We start from the raw sequence: 14823 nt of genomic DNA on the forward strand, positions 1-14823 counted from the left end.
ACCTGTCTAAGACTTGTGAACCTGTAGGCACCTGTAAAGTGCTTCCGGTGGGGATCGAACCCACAGCCTTCGCAACGTAAATGCGACGCGCTAACCATTGCGCCACGAAAGCCTCAGCGCGGGCAAGGACATGTTATGGGTATATAGGATGTTCAGAGGGCAGATTTGGCAGTACTACGCCTTCTAAAAACATACTTCTTTGGTCACGCCAAATCCCCCAGACAACGCAGAGTCTCTATCCGGCCTTGTCTGCTTCCAGGGCTATAGATGTCTGTCACTCTAAAAACGGAAAGCCATCCGCCCCAAGCGCAGGCCTTTGGGGATGGACCGTCACTTTCGTGGCAGCTTCCCTCTGCCTTTTCCAGCACGAAGAATAAGCAAGTACCTGGGAACAATCACTTTGGCGCGAGATTTCAGCACCGAGGAGAGCGTAGAAGCAAGCCAAAGTCCAAGGTGGCTCCAAGAACGCGGCCGGAGCACCTCAATAATAAGGCCACGCCTGTTTACTAAGTGAACGCAGTACACCTGCTGCAGATGCTCACAGAGTAGTTCTCAGAGTAAACCTCTAATTACAGCGGTTGTGAAGAAACAATAAATTAAAGAAGGATGCTCCGGAAGGATTTTGTCATAACGACAAAGGAGGTACAAGAGCCTCACGGTAATAAAACGATATATGTACTTTCCAATCTCTACTCCTCGTCTGCAGAGGATTTCCCTGCAAAGATCAAGTTAAAAGAGGGCCAGCCGATTACAGATGAGCAGATTAGCCAGGGCCTCTTTGTCTTCAATGTAACTGTGTTCACGCTCTCCAAAACAATAATCCACCAGCACACATATAAGCTATTTGCGTCTGAAATCACTTTGCCCGATGAAGTCCCCAGGGAGCTTCAAGCAATATTTGGGACAAGCATGGTCGGAGAAGGGTCTATCACGTATATACCAAACCCTGTGACATGGAGTCTTCCTGCCATACGCGTATTCTGTGAGCTTGAGGATATAATTATGCCTCCAGAACGCAATCATCAAGCCGATATAAATAAGCTTCTCTATCTGAAGACAGGAAAGAGTCCTTCAAGCAAGCCAACTACCTCGATAAATTTGGACACAGTGCAGCTATTCCTTGAAGAAAGCGTTCAGATACGCGCTTCCCTGAAAGCAGAGTTGACGGACATCACGGTAGCGCCTTCCTTAACCGAGACTCCTGGTGACAACGAGTCTGGATCGCTCGACAAAGTGAGAGAAGAAGCTCGCGTCGCCCGCCGCAGAATCCTCAAGCAATACAATCGACTCATCTACGATGGCACAGCATTCCTTAAACCCTTCCGTCAGTGGCTACATCCAGTGTTTTTGGACAAGAACTGCTTCGTTCCCCTCCAGATTATCGTCTACAAATATCTAATTAGCAAGGTCATCCAGGAGCAAGGCGATCATTCAGAGCAGGATTGCATTGTCGCTTTGCGCTCGAAGATGCTCTCACTGAATTTGCAGCTGGATGAAGAAGCAGAAATGGAAGTTGAAGCACAACTATCTGGTTTTGTCCTTTTCGTTAGGCTGTCAGCGGAGTTGGCCACGTTATATCTCAATACTAGCATAGTGTCTGATTTGGTTGATCTTTCTAACGAAGAAAGCCCCAAAAAATCGCGTCCCCTTGAAATAGCGATCTGCATATGCAAACCCTTCACCAAAGCGTGGCTCAAGCTCGCCAAGTATCACAGGCGTGTCGGCAACATCTCCAAATCATTGAGCGTAATATCTTCTTGTGTAAGCCTTCTAGAGACCTATGATCATGAGCAGAATGCTTTGAAGCGAAAGGTGCTTTTAGAACATAGGTCAATTATCCAGCAACTATCAGAGACTGCTCCTCCCCCACTCAGCTTACCACGAGAAGAAGTGACCCCGGCATAACCGGCATATTTTGGTGGCACATTATCTCGTTGATGCGTCCATTGCGGTGTGCAGTTAGGACTAGGTCCAACTTGGCACTGCCAATGCGCAGTAGCGCATCACCCTTTTTGACCTCCTGGCCGACCATAACGAGGAGCTTCTCCACAACCCCTGGTATAGATGCTGCAACATGGGTCTCGTCGTTCACGTCTGCCATTGGGCAACACGTTTGATTTGGTATGGAATACTTATACTTGCATGTGTGCTTATGAGATAATATTTGCTTAAGCATCAACCTGGATGGATCCTTGAAAGTGATCCTGCTCATGGTGGACGGTTCGACTAGATCGCCAGCCTCAAATAACTCCATGATAAATTCAAACTTCCTCTCTGTCTTCTGTAGATCCGTATTTTGAACCCTTGAAAGTGTGATAGAGCCTACTATTCCTGTTTCAAACAAGAACCAGCAACTCTCTCCCACTGTGAGTCCCTTACAATATACACTGGAAGGCATGAGCCACAAGAGATCTGAATATTTCTCTATTCTCTCACGAAACTGGGTATATGGCTTAGGGTACATCGTGCTGCACAGGATTTCTGCATCTTCTGCAGTAAAGGATGCGCCTTCAACTGCAGTATTGTTTTCTTGTGTATATCTATGAGTCTGCTGTGAGGCTTCTAGTTCTGTACTGGCGCTCCTGTACGACTGCTCGAGAGATTGTAGGTGGGCCCTAGCATCAGCTTCTGACAGCTTCAACACATGCTTCACCACATGCAGAGGGAATCCGTGATGGGGGAGCCCTAGTTTCCCTTTTAGTAGATTGACTAAAGAATCGGGCCAGTCAATTGTCTGAGACTTTTGCTTATCTCGTAGAACTTCTGGTTCGAGATTTTTTGCAAGCAGAAATAGTGCTAAATCCCCGACAACTTTTGACGAAGGGGTTACTTTTATCAGAAATCCTAGTTCGGCGTTACATCTTGCATATATATCCACAGCCTCATTCCATCGGTATTCCAGACCCATCTCGCAACATTGCTGATAAAGATTAGTAAGTTGTCCACCCGGCATTTCGTGTTTGTACACATCTGGAGAGGGTGCTGTAAAGTTTGTGTCTAGCTCCCTATACTCCTTGCGTAGCATTCTCCAATAACTGTCATACACACTTAGGGCCTCAATAATATCTCCGCAACAGTCACCCAATTTGAAGAATCGCGGTATACATTCTACATGCTCATGATTAGCCTGGTAGAGTCTTTCTTCTGTAGAGTGAACCTGAAGAAATGTTTGCAAGGACGGTTGAGATGTTGATCCCGCCAGTGAACTTGATGCTAGGTCAATGATATGACAACCCGCTTTTGCCATGGCAAGACATGTGCTTATGCCTGCTCCACTGGTGTCATGGGTATGAAAATGAATCGGCTTGGTGGGTCCAATGGCCTCCTTGATCCTGGCTACTAGGGGTGCTGCATGTGCGGGTCTGAGCAGTCCTGCCATGTCCTTTATGCAGAGAATATGGAAATTCGGCCAGCGAGCAACTATTTCACTGCACAGATTACTGTAGTAGTCTAGCGTATATATGTTTTCCCTTTTAGTTGTATCTAGAAAATCTCCTGTGAAACATATGCAAATCTCACAGATTGATTTTTGACACCTAGAAAGAATGGTATCCACCGCAACCTCCATTTGCTGTAGGCTATTGAATGCATCAAATACACGAAACACATCTAAGCCGGCGTCCGCTGTTTTGATTATGAATTGCTCGATGAAGCTCCTCTCATACGCCGTGTAACCCACTGCATTTGCGCCCCGAAAGAGCATCTGAGTCAACGTGTGTGGCATGGCCTCAGTAAAGAGCTTCAGACGGTCATAAGGATTCTCATCAAGAAATCGAAGCGACGTATCAAAGGTGGCTCCTCCCCAGCACTCAACACTAAAAAGAGGTGTCTTATCTATCGAGGGGATTGACGTATTCTGTAACAAAATAGCCCCCTCTATGAGCTCTCTGGTTCGAAGCCTGGTGGCAAGCAATGATTGGTGGGCATCTCGAAACGTTGTATCAGTGTAGAACAATCGTCCAGACTCGATTATATACTTGCAGACTGCTTCTGGCCCTTGGCTCTTGAGAATGGACTTGCAGGTGATCGGATGATCTGAGATCCGGAAGCTGAGCCTGTTGATTATGGTGTTTGGCACTGTAATATTACACGGCTCTTTAACTGGAGGCAACGAAGTCTTACTGTTGTTCAGTACATCAAATAACTTGCTCCCTTTGAGATGTGCCACGTCAGTTAGATATAGCGTTACCCTCTTAAGCTGTTCTAAGTGCTCTTGCTGTGTTTCTGTTAACTCTGTAGCCCTTTCGAGTTTTGAAGAAACGATTTTTAGACCCTTTAACTGGGCAACCCACTGCTGTGCCCTTTCTGTAGTTAACTCATCGAAGACACTCAGGTTACGGTATCGAATATTCCTATGCTTTTTCAGGTTTTTAATTTGAGAGCACTTGATGAGCATCCTGGCCACAAAGACGGCAATTCTATTGCTGGTATCCTTGCAAGCGTCTCTTGTCTCTGAGTACTCAGGGCCGACGATGATATCATTCACGACTCCTGCGTTTCTTAGATCAATAGGATAGCACCTCTGCACATGTGCAAGTAGTTCAGCATCGCTGATGAAGTTCGCCCTCATTTCTGCAGTATTGTTCCGATATACAGATGGCTGCAAGATTGAAGCAGCTCCTTCTGGACTTATCACATTGTAGAATGCCTTCGATAGAATTCCCACATAGTTTCCCCCAGCCAGAGCTAGTGCGCCTCCTGATCCACCCTCTCCAGTAATAATACTTATAATTGGAACATGCACAGCCTGGAAGGCCAGTAGGCACTCTGAAATTGCTCTTGATTGGCATTGCTCTTCGGCTTCTGGAGAAGGAAGCGCACCAGCAGTGTCTACCAGTGTTATGACAGGGATACTCAATCTATTAGCAAGGTAGATTGCTCGGGCAGCAAAACGGTAGCCAGTGGGAGACCCCAATCCTGCCTCGGGGTCTAGTACATCTTCACGAGATGTAGCAATAGCAATCACAGGGAGGGTGTCTGCAAAGACACCAAACGCAACAGTGATGCACTTGTCCACACGAAGGCTTGCGGCCATGTCAACAAAGTTCTTCAAATAGTCACATGGTTGCGGGCGAGTTACATTTCTGGCATCCCTATAGACGAAAGCATCCTGTACAAGAAAGGCGTCTTCTGTGTCCACTTCGGCCCCATGGGGGACACCCGTTAATCGCAGCAGTGCAGTCTTAGCTGCTGCCTCCACGCTTTGCATCCCCTTTCGTTGAATAAGGACTTCCAGGATACCATGAATGCTCGCATATGCACTCTCAAGTGAGTCGAAGAGCTGATCTATCGCTCCCGTTGCAGCAGCTCTGTCCGTCGTCTGAAACCCTGCCGGAACACTACGATCGAACGCCTCATTACTTCCATTGAATATGGTGTTCTTTATGACGTTCTGGCCTGCGAATCCAAAGCGGCTTCCTTTGATGCCAAACGTAAGGTCCCCCAGCGTCGCGAAGCTTCCACTTGTCCCTCCATAGCACGGGTCTTTTATTACCACTATTACAGGAATGCCCGCCTGCTTCACGCTTTCAATGCAAGACGTTGTGTTTGCCATCTGCATCAGCGCCACAACTCCTTCTTGCATTCGAACCCCGCCAGATGCTGCCTCGATCACCAGGGGCATGCAGTGCTCCACGCAATACTCACAGGCACGGGAGAGTTTTTCTCCCTCTGCGCATCCCAGTGACCCGCCCATGAATGCGAATTCCTGTACAGCCCGTATATATTCTACAGGTTCTTTAACGTGGTAAACATGCATCGCGCAGAGTGAACCTGTTGCCTTGCGGGCAGCCTCTAGCTGCTTTTTATATGATACTCCTTTAAATACGAAGTCCATATGATCGGTAGAGCACAGGTTAATGAACAGCTCCTCACTCGTGGCTTGCATGTTCGATATCAGAAAATAAAAAGATCCGGCTGCTAACGTCTACTATACCTACAAGTATATGGGTAGCAATTTACAGTACTAGCCAAACCCTCAACAGATAACAGTGGTCAATCCACACTGTAGCAAAGTGCACCGAACAAGTAAGTGCTAATCAATCCATCCTGGTGGATATCGGTATGTCTGAAGTGGTACCATCTCGACGTAGAACAACAACATGTGCTCCCCAGCCTGAATATGCATCGCGATTTGTGGCCGACCTTATTATCTGCTCCATCAATGGCAAAATCTCATCCTCGCTCATATCTGGCTTAACATGTGTCTCGCACAGCCCAAGCAAGAAGTCGCTGGCTGTGCCCGCTATTTGGAAGTTGGTGCAGTCATCCAGACAGCCGATTGTGTCCATGGCTCCTAAGTAGGGCTTTCCGTCGGCCTCAAAGCCTGCTATTATTGGGGAGATGAAATAAGGCCCGAACCTGTGCTTATAAAGAAAGGAGGAGATCATCTTGGCAGTAGCTCTTGGACGAATCTCTCGGTCTTCCTGTAAATGGTATAAGTTACTCTTCATGCGTATCTGACGGTAAGTCGTGAGCACATCTGTTTGCAAGCCTGCAAGCCCCAGTAGACAGCTCTGGGAAAGGCGGAATATACGCTCCTCGTTGCCTATCGTGAGCGTTTGGTAGCTACAGCCAAGCCTCTTGTCAGCAGCCAGAGCCACGCAGTCCTTCCCCTTGATGCCAATGAGTGCGGAGCCGTTATATTCCCAGATGTTCCCCATGGTCAATGAACAGAAATTTATTTAAAAAAATCTTGTGAAAGAACCTCAAATGCAGTACAGTCTCTCAGCCGTGCGGATGTTCAATTTCAAAACATTCGTTGGGGAGCACAGTATCACAGATATTCCACGGCTTAGCTTCATCGTTGGCCCCAACGGATCTGGAAAGACAAACATTTATGATGCTATTCTCTTCGCCACGCTCTTTCCTGATCCTCGAGTGCGTATTTCGGATGGATACATCTCTGCAGGGGCGGACGGTGGATGCTGGGTTTCGTTAACCTTTACTGTAGCCTGTCAAGATACCGACACAGTAGAGCCTAGCCAGATAGGAGCTACGCTCTCCTTTCACCGTGGGTATCAACGCACTGGTGCAGAGATCTTTAAAATAGATGGCCGAACAGTCACCAGAGAGGTCTACAATTCTAAGTTGAAAGAGATTGGCATACTGGGTCAGCGTCAGGTTCCATCCATATTTTATATAAGCAGCGATCAATTGGGGGAAAATATTAGGGCGGAGACAATAATTCAGTACATTGAGACAGCGTCTGGAAGCTGCGAATACAACGAGGAGTGCACACATCTGTCAAAGGAGTATACCTCTCTTGAAGCTAAAGTAAAAGCCCAGAAAGCACGACTCAACCTTCTCGCCCAAAGAAAAGAGCTGGCAAAGAAAGCAGAAGAAGACAACAAAAAGTATGCAGAGCTGAATCGTAACAGAGAGCTATTTTTTTTCAAGCGCTTTCTCCTTCCCTTGCTCTCTTACAAATACCATTGTCAGCTTATCGAGCCAAGGATTCTAGCTCTCACTAAGGATCTGTCTGATGCAGAGACAGCAAAGTCTGCAACTCAGCACCATTTAGCAGAGCTTCATAGCACGTCTCTTGAGCTAACCAAGATCATAACAGAGAGTGATGCAAAGAGTGTCTCGCTAGACAACTCTCTTAAGGATTTAGAGAGAAGACGCGCGAGTACCATCCTTGCAGAGCAGCAGCTCGCCATTAAAATTAAAAATGCCCATGACCAACAACTTACCTACACAGAGAGAAAGCAGCAGAAAGAGCACGAACTTACCCAGATTGATCAGCAGTTACATTCAGTTAATAATGACTTGATAGAGCTGGAGTCACAGATGGGTCATGGTTCGAACTGCCAAGTGAGCGCCTCTAAGTTTTTCACAGACGCTTATAAGAAAAGACAGCAAGAGTTCAGCGAATTAAAGGACGCCGATCTCAGGCTCATCAGCAACCTGCGACAACGATATAACAAGCAACTACTACATAAAGAACAGCAGCAGCGAGCCGTTGATCAGTTGAGAGATGAGCTGGGGGCTCTGCAGGAAAGGCAAAGCGTGCTCGAACGGACCCAAAAGCAATGCAAACGATCCATGGATGACGCTCTGTCAAAGGTAAACGCCTGTAGCAGTGAGATAGAACAAATAAAGCAACAGAATAAAGACATAGACGAAAAGAAATGCGCCAATTTATTGACGCTCGAGAGCTTGCGTAACCAATTAAGCACAGCTATACAGGCTCAAACGATGAGTAAGCATGAAGAGGAACTTAGACTGTCACTAAAGGAAAGCCAGGACGCCTTTCCACAAGACGTACAAGGGCTATTAAAGACTATGGTGACGCCCATCAAAAAGGAGCACGGGCAGCTACTCCAAGATGCGCTGGGGGCCTATCAGAACGGAGTTGTTTGTTCCTCATCACTAGTCGCACAGAAGTGCATCACTACGCTAAAGCTCAAAATGAGACGCCCTCTGATGTTCCTTCCTGCGGACTCTCTTAGGATAACTGATCAAGCAACAGCTGCAGACAGAAATGCAGCAGCTAAATTCCGCCAGTCACATCCAGGAATAGATATTAGACCCTTCATTGAAATAATAGATGTTAATAAAGTGGCAGAGAAAGCCACAAGGTTTGCGTTACATAACACCTTTTACTGTGACTCTGCCTATGAATCCAGTGTTACCGACTTTGCGTGGAAAGACGGAGGCGGGCACAGGGTCATTATGAGTAACGGGGTTCAGCTGAGGCCAGGTGGAATTGTCTCTTGTGACTTTGGAGCAGATAGTTTTATTTCTTCAACCAGCGATCCTAAGTTAGCTAAACGGCGGCGCGCCAAAGATGTACCAGCAGGAGGCTTGGCTGATGCAGATGCCTCCCAACAAGCTACGCTTAAAGATGACAAGAAGTCAATGCGCCTCAGTGATGAGGAAGCGTCCCTTCAGTGCACAAAACTTATGCAGCTACAGGACTCCCTTCTAGAACAAGCAACGCGAAATATGGAGCGGCTCCAGCGTTTGCAGTATACTGACTTGATCAATTATAATAGCGAGTATCAACGTGCCGAAAAGGCGTGGGACATGGTCAATCTTCAAATGGCATCTCTCTCTGCCAAATGTGCAGCAGCAAATAATAGCTATGAACAAGCTACCAAATCTTTAGATGCTTCCATAAAAGACTGTGAGCAATTAGGGGACGCCCTCTGTGACCAAGAGGAAGCGCTCTGGAATGAAAAGGAAGAGTACTTTTCCGAGATAGTAGCCGAAATATCAGTTGCTATCAAGCAGGATTCCGATCCATCGCTGGCTAACTTGCGGAAAAAGGACCGGATATTTCTTAAAGATCTGGAAGAAGAAGATCAGCAACAAAGAGGAGAGATTGTTTTGCGATTCACCAAGTTGAAGGAGATGAAGTATTCTCTGGAAATGCGCAAGCAGTTGGCAGGAAAGTTTGATTATTCTGAGCAGATTGACAAATTGCGACAAATAATTAAAGAATCTACTGAGCATCGAGCCAAGATTGCCACTGAAAAGCGCACTCTTGATGACCAAATTGCAGAGACCCGCAAACTTCTTCTCGACCAATCAACGGCATCTAAAGATGCCACTATGCAACGAGCACACATAACTGACCGCATAGCACAGCAACAAATTAAGTTAGGAGCCGCTGGCTCGAAGATTTTACAGTTGAGTACCCAACTAACAGTCATGCAGAGCGCGTTACGGGGTATCCAACGAGATATTCTCCACCTGTGCGAATCAGCACTTATGACCAATACCGTATTAATATTCGACTCAGTACAGGAAGAGATAGACGCAGAGAACGTGCGCCGGTCCAGAGTAAGGAGCAAAAAGAGGAATGAAACCTCTGATACCACTTCCCAGTGCATGGCACTTTTTGATGAATGCCAGAGACTACTGTCGTCATCCGAAGAAGACCTTGGAGAGCAGATTGCAAGCACATGCAGTGCGCTCCTGGCACTACCTTTTCCATATCATTTTGTTGACCCAGATAGGCAATTGGAAAAGGCGTACACATTAGCTTTGCAGGCTAACGATTCTAGCTATAATAAATGCATAGAGCCTCTAGAAAAGCAATACAGTATCCTAGAAGCCAAGTTAGGGGATTTGAAGAAAGCGCTGGATAAAGAGATAGACTCTCTTGACGATTATGTGGCAGTGGACATTAGTCTCGATGATCTAGATAAAGAGCTTTCTAAGGAGACGGAAGAACTCAAGAGCCTACATAAAAAGAGGAGTGAAGCACATGCTCAATTGACTGTGGTAACTGAAAAACGGAGGAAGCACTTCTTGCATTGCTTTGACTTTCTCTCCAAGGAGATATCAGCGGTGTACTATGCTTTAGCGTACGATGATGTTGCAGATAGTGATTTGTCAACGCAAGTGGCGTCTCTGACCCTAACTAAGCGCCAAACGCCTTGGACCACTGACTTCATTTTTACTGTCTTTCCTCCTAGCAGCTATGCAAAAGGGTTCGACGAGTTGTCCTCCGGCGAAAAGTCTATCGCTCTTTTGGCGTTGGTGTTCTGCCTTCACCGCTACAAGACTCTTCCATTTCTTCTGCTTGACGAAGTGGACAAGAACTTGGACTCAAGAAACGTTGAGAGGCTATCATATTACCTTTGTCGAGAGCGCGGATTTCATACTCTTGCCATATCTCACCAGGCGTCCATGTTTGTTAATGGTGACCTTCTGATCGGTGTCACCCGCGTGCGGACCTCACCTGGCGAGAAGGCGTCCGCCGGCTCATGGTGCGGCGCAGAGATATACCTGCTTGACATGACACACTACAATGGACCGTAGGCGACCGTCTTCGTCGCCGCGTTTACTCACAGGTCCGTGCACGCGAGAGCTCAGTAGAAGTAGCCAATGACCTTGCCACCTATCTGACGGTGCTGAGCTTCGATGTGGTCCATGATGCCCTGGGAAGTAGTGAGGATGATGTGCCCGAAGAGACGCGACGGCAGAAGATTGACGACCCACTTCTCAATGTCGTTGGCGGGAATGTCGAAACGAGGAGATATGACACCAGCCTTGTTGAGTCTTCCGATGAGGTTCACGACGATCCTGTTTGAGCGGTGGTTATCCACGACTGCGAAGTCGCTTATGTAGCCGTTCTTCTGCATAAGTTGGAGGAACTCGATGATAACCTTCGAGGAAGGACGGACAATCACCTGTTTCTTCCCGATGCGTTGGGCGTTGCAAATGGACTTGAGTGCGTCACGGAGAACGTTGATGCGAACCATGCCTACTGGATCTGCTTCCCAGCACGCCGGCACGCGATGTGCGCTCAGCGAGCTTGGTACTTGTTAGCGGGTGTTAGTACGGGGGAAACATACGCCTGTCGCTCTTGGTTTTATAACGATGTTAAATAGCAATTTAAAATTGATGGAATTTTTTATCTCATCCGAAGGACCCCAACCTGGCGGCCAGTAGATGGTGCTAGACAGGGCCTCTGATATTGTCACAGCCGCGACGACGTCCAACGATGCGCTCCTTAGTAAGCTTTCGGCGCTCAGAGCAGGCTACCTAGTGGATCCTGCACTTCGGGCAATCTATACCAAGCCCTCCCTTCCTCGTAAAGACCCGATGATAAATAGGGGCACGTGGTTTCGGTTCACTTACATCGAGCAGATGGCAGTGGCTTTTGCGGCTAAGTATGCTGGAAACTGTGCAATTGTTAGTCTTGGAGCCGGTCTCGACACTCTTTACTGGCGTTTACAGCTCATCGCACAACAAGAAAGGAGCGAAGGGAAGCAAAGTTATTTCCATGTCAAGCACTGGATTGAACTGGACCTGCCATCAATTACAGAACTCAAAGCAAAGAAGTTTGACCTTATGCACGGGGAAACTATTGACATGCCTATGTCTGAGGACTGTGCTGTCCGGCCATTTCAGGAGGGCCAGGTAATTCTGTATCGTCCCAAAAGGGAGCATGCCGAAACTACCCCAGAGGCACTGCGCGTCGATCTGCCGGGCTATCAGCTTTATGCGGCCAATCTGGAAATGCGTAAGACATGGATGCCGCTGGTGCGAAAGATTGTAGCAGACGAAAAAGGGGATACGACGCTGCCCGTGCTCTTCTTGTCTGAGGTGTGCTTGTCGTACTTAGACGCCGACTCGACCGTAGGCATCATACGGGACCTTCCAACCTATTTCAACAATTTTGGGCTTGTCTGCTTTGAGATGGTCAACCCTTCAGACTCATTTGGGGAGATGATGCAGATCAACATGGCAGAGCGTCAAGTCGTTATGCCCTCATTTGTGGAGCTGGGCTTTACGGCTCAGTATCGTAAGCTCTTCCAGCTGAGCGGCTATGAAGCCTCGTATGCTAAAGAGGCGGGGGATGTGTATCGCAGCTTTTGGCCAGCTAGACGCCGCGAGATAGAACAGCTCGAGCTCTTTGATGAGTTTGAGCAATGGAATCTGATTATGGGGCACTACGCATGTATAATGGGGTGGACCGGCATCGAGAATCTCGAGGAGATGCTGGCGTCTGTTGGGCAAAGCGCAGATTCCCCCGACAAGTAAATATTCACTAGCGAGAATTTACGTTTATTGCATGGTCAGTTGTGTCGACAAGATCTTCTGCACCGCGTGTTGCAAGGCTCGGATTCGAGGATGTACAGTTTGTGCACAGAAATTCCTTGCGTATCTAATTTTTGGTCTTATACTTGCAGCTAATTTGGCGGGTGTAGTTGAGATATCAATTCTCTGGAAGCGGCCAGAGGTGGTTATACCCTTCCTTGTTGTGATTGGATACGCTTTGATCGTTGTCTCTGTACACTTCTGTTTCGCTGTGTGGCTTGACCCGGGATTCACAACACCTTCGTATGGAGGTATTCGGCGCAAGTGCTTGATCTGCGATAAAGCCAAGCCGATACGCGCACACCACTGTAAAATATGCAATCGATGCGTCCTTAAGTACGATCACCATTGTCCTTGGATTGGGAACTGCGTTGGTCTCAATAACTACGGACACTTCTGGTGCTTTCTGCTCTGGGCCATCATTACGCAATGTCTTTGTATACTCTATAACGTCCTGGGAACGGTCTTTGTTTTTCAGCTTCTTGTCGCCTATCTACCGATTGTTTCTATTGTTGTGGCTGCAATTGTAATCGCTGGTATATCGATTCTCTTCAACATGCACGTCATTATGATACGCAACAACATGACCACTATCGAGTACTTCAAATGGAAGGATTCCAAAGCAAGTCTGCAGCACTATACGAATCACTATACTCTCGGTTCTTCAGGAGCTAATATTGCACAGGTCATATCACCTATTTGGGCAATAGGGGTTCCGTGGCGCATTCGACCAAGGCACTCTGGATTGTGGACATACTGTTACGATCAAAATGTTGAGCTGGCTGTGCCAAAGGTAGAGACCAATCACTCTATTGAAGTTATGCACACACCTCAGCTATTTACAAAGCAACTAGACGCCAATCCAACTGTACAGTTGGAGCCCACCGTTACAGCATCGATCACTCATAACGCGATGCCTAGTAATGCTAGAACATACCCCCAGCCTGTGAACGCACGCAAAAGACGGCATGAGCCTCCTAGAACATCGGTGCGGTTAGATGTTATGGGGCCATACACCATAGGGTCACTAAACTACCCGAGTTCTACCATAAACAATCCTACTACTCTCTCCCTTTATGCGTCTAGACCAAGAACCTCTGAATCAATTATTACAGCATCGTCAAGACCATCGTCAGCGGCACCAAGTCGTGTAACTACTCCGCCGGTCATTCAAATGGACCCCATGGCCTACCACAGTAATAGCTTTTCTTCTCCTTCAAGAGTGGTCGCTTTTTCTCCTTCCAAAAGCCCAACCACTCAACCTAGATCACCGAACATATTCGATAGAATTGTCCAGGGTCTGGAAAATTGACCATCGTTTCATCTGCTCGTTAGATCATCAAACTGGTGATATCGACTTAAATACCAAACATTTAGAAGTTCCAATGCTATTCTACTTTCTTATACTCTCAATACTTTCAGTGATTGAATTTCAACCGAGTGATGTGGGCATGGAGTATTCGCGTGTCAGCGAAGCAGAAATAACGATTATTCTAGGCATTAGTACCTTACGTGAGCAGCAAGGCATTATTATCAGAAATGAAAACTTAATGGGAAGCAATGGGGTTCGATATCCAATAGAGTTATTAATCACAGTGGAGCCCGTCTCAGTGATTGATATTCTTGTTAGTGAAATAAGCCCCTTCATACCCTCAAGAATTATTCAAGTAGAGGATATGCTATGTGGCTCTACTACACTGAACAATCCGTGCATGGGGAAAAAAACCCTATGCTGTGTGGACCTGTACAAGGGGGTGAACTACTTTAGATGCTATGCTTCTGCTGACGTACGCTATAGAAGATATGAATGGGGTGATATCTCCTCAATTGTTGGCTTTAATATTCATGTGAAAGGCATAACAGAGCAAGCTGAATATAAGCTTTTCAATCCTGACTACAATCTTATAACACAGATTGATAATCTAAGATTGCATTTTTCCTTCCGCGCTGACAACTCTGTGGAAGGGGTGCTCTCTTCCCTTCAGAAACACACCATAATTCAAACTTCTGACTCGGAATCAATCGATAGCTTGCGTGTCCTATTTGCAGGAGACTTACTCATATCCACCGAAGATGAATGGGCCAGTCAGTCTTCATGCTACATAGAGGCTGACGAGGAATTCAATCTTGCTCGCGACACAATTGGATTGTCTCAAATCGTGGGGAGCGAATATAGTGGGTTCTTATCAGATAACATAATCCACCTTGTAGGGAATTTAGACATGATCTTTTATCTCACTATTTCAGCTAGTAAATAAAGTCCAT

At 46.9% G+C, this 14823-nt stretch overlaps 8 protein-coding genes and 1 non-coding gene across 9 annotated transcripts; 5 read left to right on the forward strand and 4 right to left on the reverse strand.

Annotated features, from left to right (window-relative positions):
• Nucleotides 1-39: 39 nt before the first annotated feature.
• GL50803_00t0041 lies at nt 40-112 on the reverse strand. The gene has a single exon. It is a non-coding gene; the product is annotated as a tRNA-Val (tRNA).
• A 494-nt stretch (nt 113-606) lies between these two features.
• GL50803_0024097 (uncharacterized protein) lies at nt 607-1905 on the forward strand (the record flags this gene model as incomplete). Its single annotated transcript, XM_038045981.1, has 1 exon — nt 607-1905. The coding sequence occupies one exon, from the start codon at nt 607-609 to the stop codon at nt 1903-1905; it is 1299 nt and encodes a 432-aa protein (XP_037902078.1).
• On the reverse strand, nt 1871-5887 carry GL50803_00113021 (putative Acetyl-CoA carboxylase/pyruvate carboxylase fusion protein; the record flags this gene model as incomplete). Its single annotated transcript, XM_001705603.1, has 1 exon — nt 1871-5887. The coding sequence occupies one exon, from the start codon at nt 5885-5887 to the stop codon at nt 1871-1873; it is 4017 nt and encodes a 1338-aa protein (XP_001705655.1).
• A 151-nt stretch (nt 5888-6038) lies between these two features.
• Nucleotides 6039-6662, reverse strand: GL50803_0013756 (Proteasome subunit beta type 3; the record flags this gene model as incomplete). The annotated part of the gene is made up of 1 exon (XM_001705602.1): nt 6039-6662. One exon carries the CDS (start codon nt 6660-6662, stop codon nt 6039-6041), a length of 624 nt encoding a protein of 207 aa, XP_001705654.1.
• A 49-nt stretch (nt 6663-6711) lies between these two features.
• On the forward strand, nt 6712-10773 carry GL50803_0016188 (SMC1 beta-like protein; the record flags this gene model as incomplete). Its single annotated transcript, XM_001705601.1, has 1 exon — nt 6712-10773. The coding sequence occupies one exon, from the start codon at nt 6712-6714 to the stop codon at nt 10771-10773; it is 4062 nt and encodes a 1353-aa protein (XP_001705653.1).
• A 50-nt stretch (nt 10774-10823) lies between these two features.
• Nucleotides 10824-11216, reverse strand: GL50803_0015228 (Ribosomal protein S15A; the record flags this gene model as incomplete). The annotated part of the gene is made up of 1 exon (XM_001705600.1): nt 10824-11216. The coding sequence occupies one exon, from the start codon at nt 11214-11216 to the stop codon at nt 10824-10826; it is 393 nt and encodes a 130-aa protein (XP_001705652.1).
• Nucleotides 11217-11406: 190 nt separating this feature from the next.
• GL50803_0010516 (Leucine carboxyl methyltransferase) lies at nt 11407-12501 on the forward strand (the record flags this gene model as incomplete). The annotated part of the gene is made up of 1 exon (XM_001705598.1): nt 11407-12501. One exon carries the CDS (start codon nt 11407-11409, stop codon nt 12499-12501), a length of 1095 nt encoding a protein of 364 aa, XP_001705650.1.
• Nucleotides 12502-12532: 31 nt separating this feature from the next.
• GL50803_0042184 (DHHC palmitoyltransferase) lies at nt 12533-13870 on the forward strand (the record flags this gene model as incomplete). Its single annotated transcript, XM_001705596.2, has 1 exon — nt 12533-13870. The coding sequence occupies one exon, from the start codon at nt 12533-12535 to the stop codon at nt 13868-13870; it is 1338 nt and encodes a 445-aa protein (XP_001705648.2).
• Nucleotides 13871-13943: 73 nt separating this feature from the next.
• GL50803_0015226 (uncharacterized protein) lies at nt 13944-14816 on the forward strand (the record flags this gene model as incomplete). The annotated part of the gene is made up of 1 exon (XM_038045817.1): nt 13944-14816. The coding sequence occupies one exon, from the start codon at nt 13944-13946 to the stop codon at nt 14814-14816; it is 873 nt and encodes a 290-aa protein (XP_037902079.1).
• Between the last annotated feature and the right edge of the window lie 7 nt (nt 14817-14823).

Source organism: Giardia intestinalis, chromosome 4, assembly GCF_000002435.2.
Source record: "Giardia intestinalis strain WB C6 chromosome 4, whole genome shotgun sequence".
Taxonomy (NCBI): domain Eukaryota; phylum Fornicata; order Diplomonadida; family Hexamitidae; genus Giardia; species Giardia duodenalis.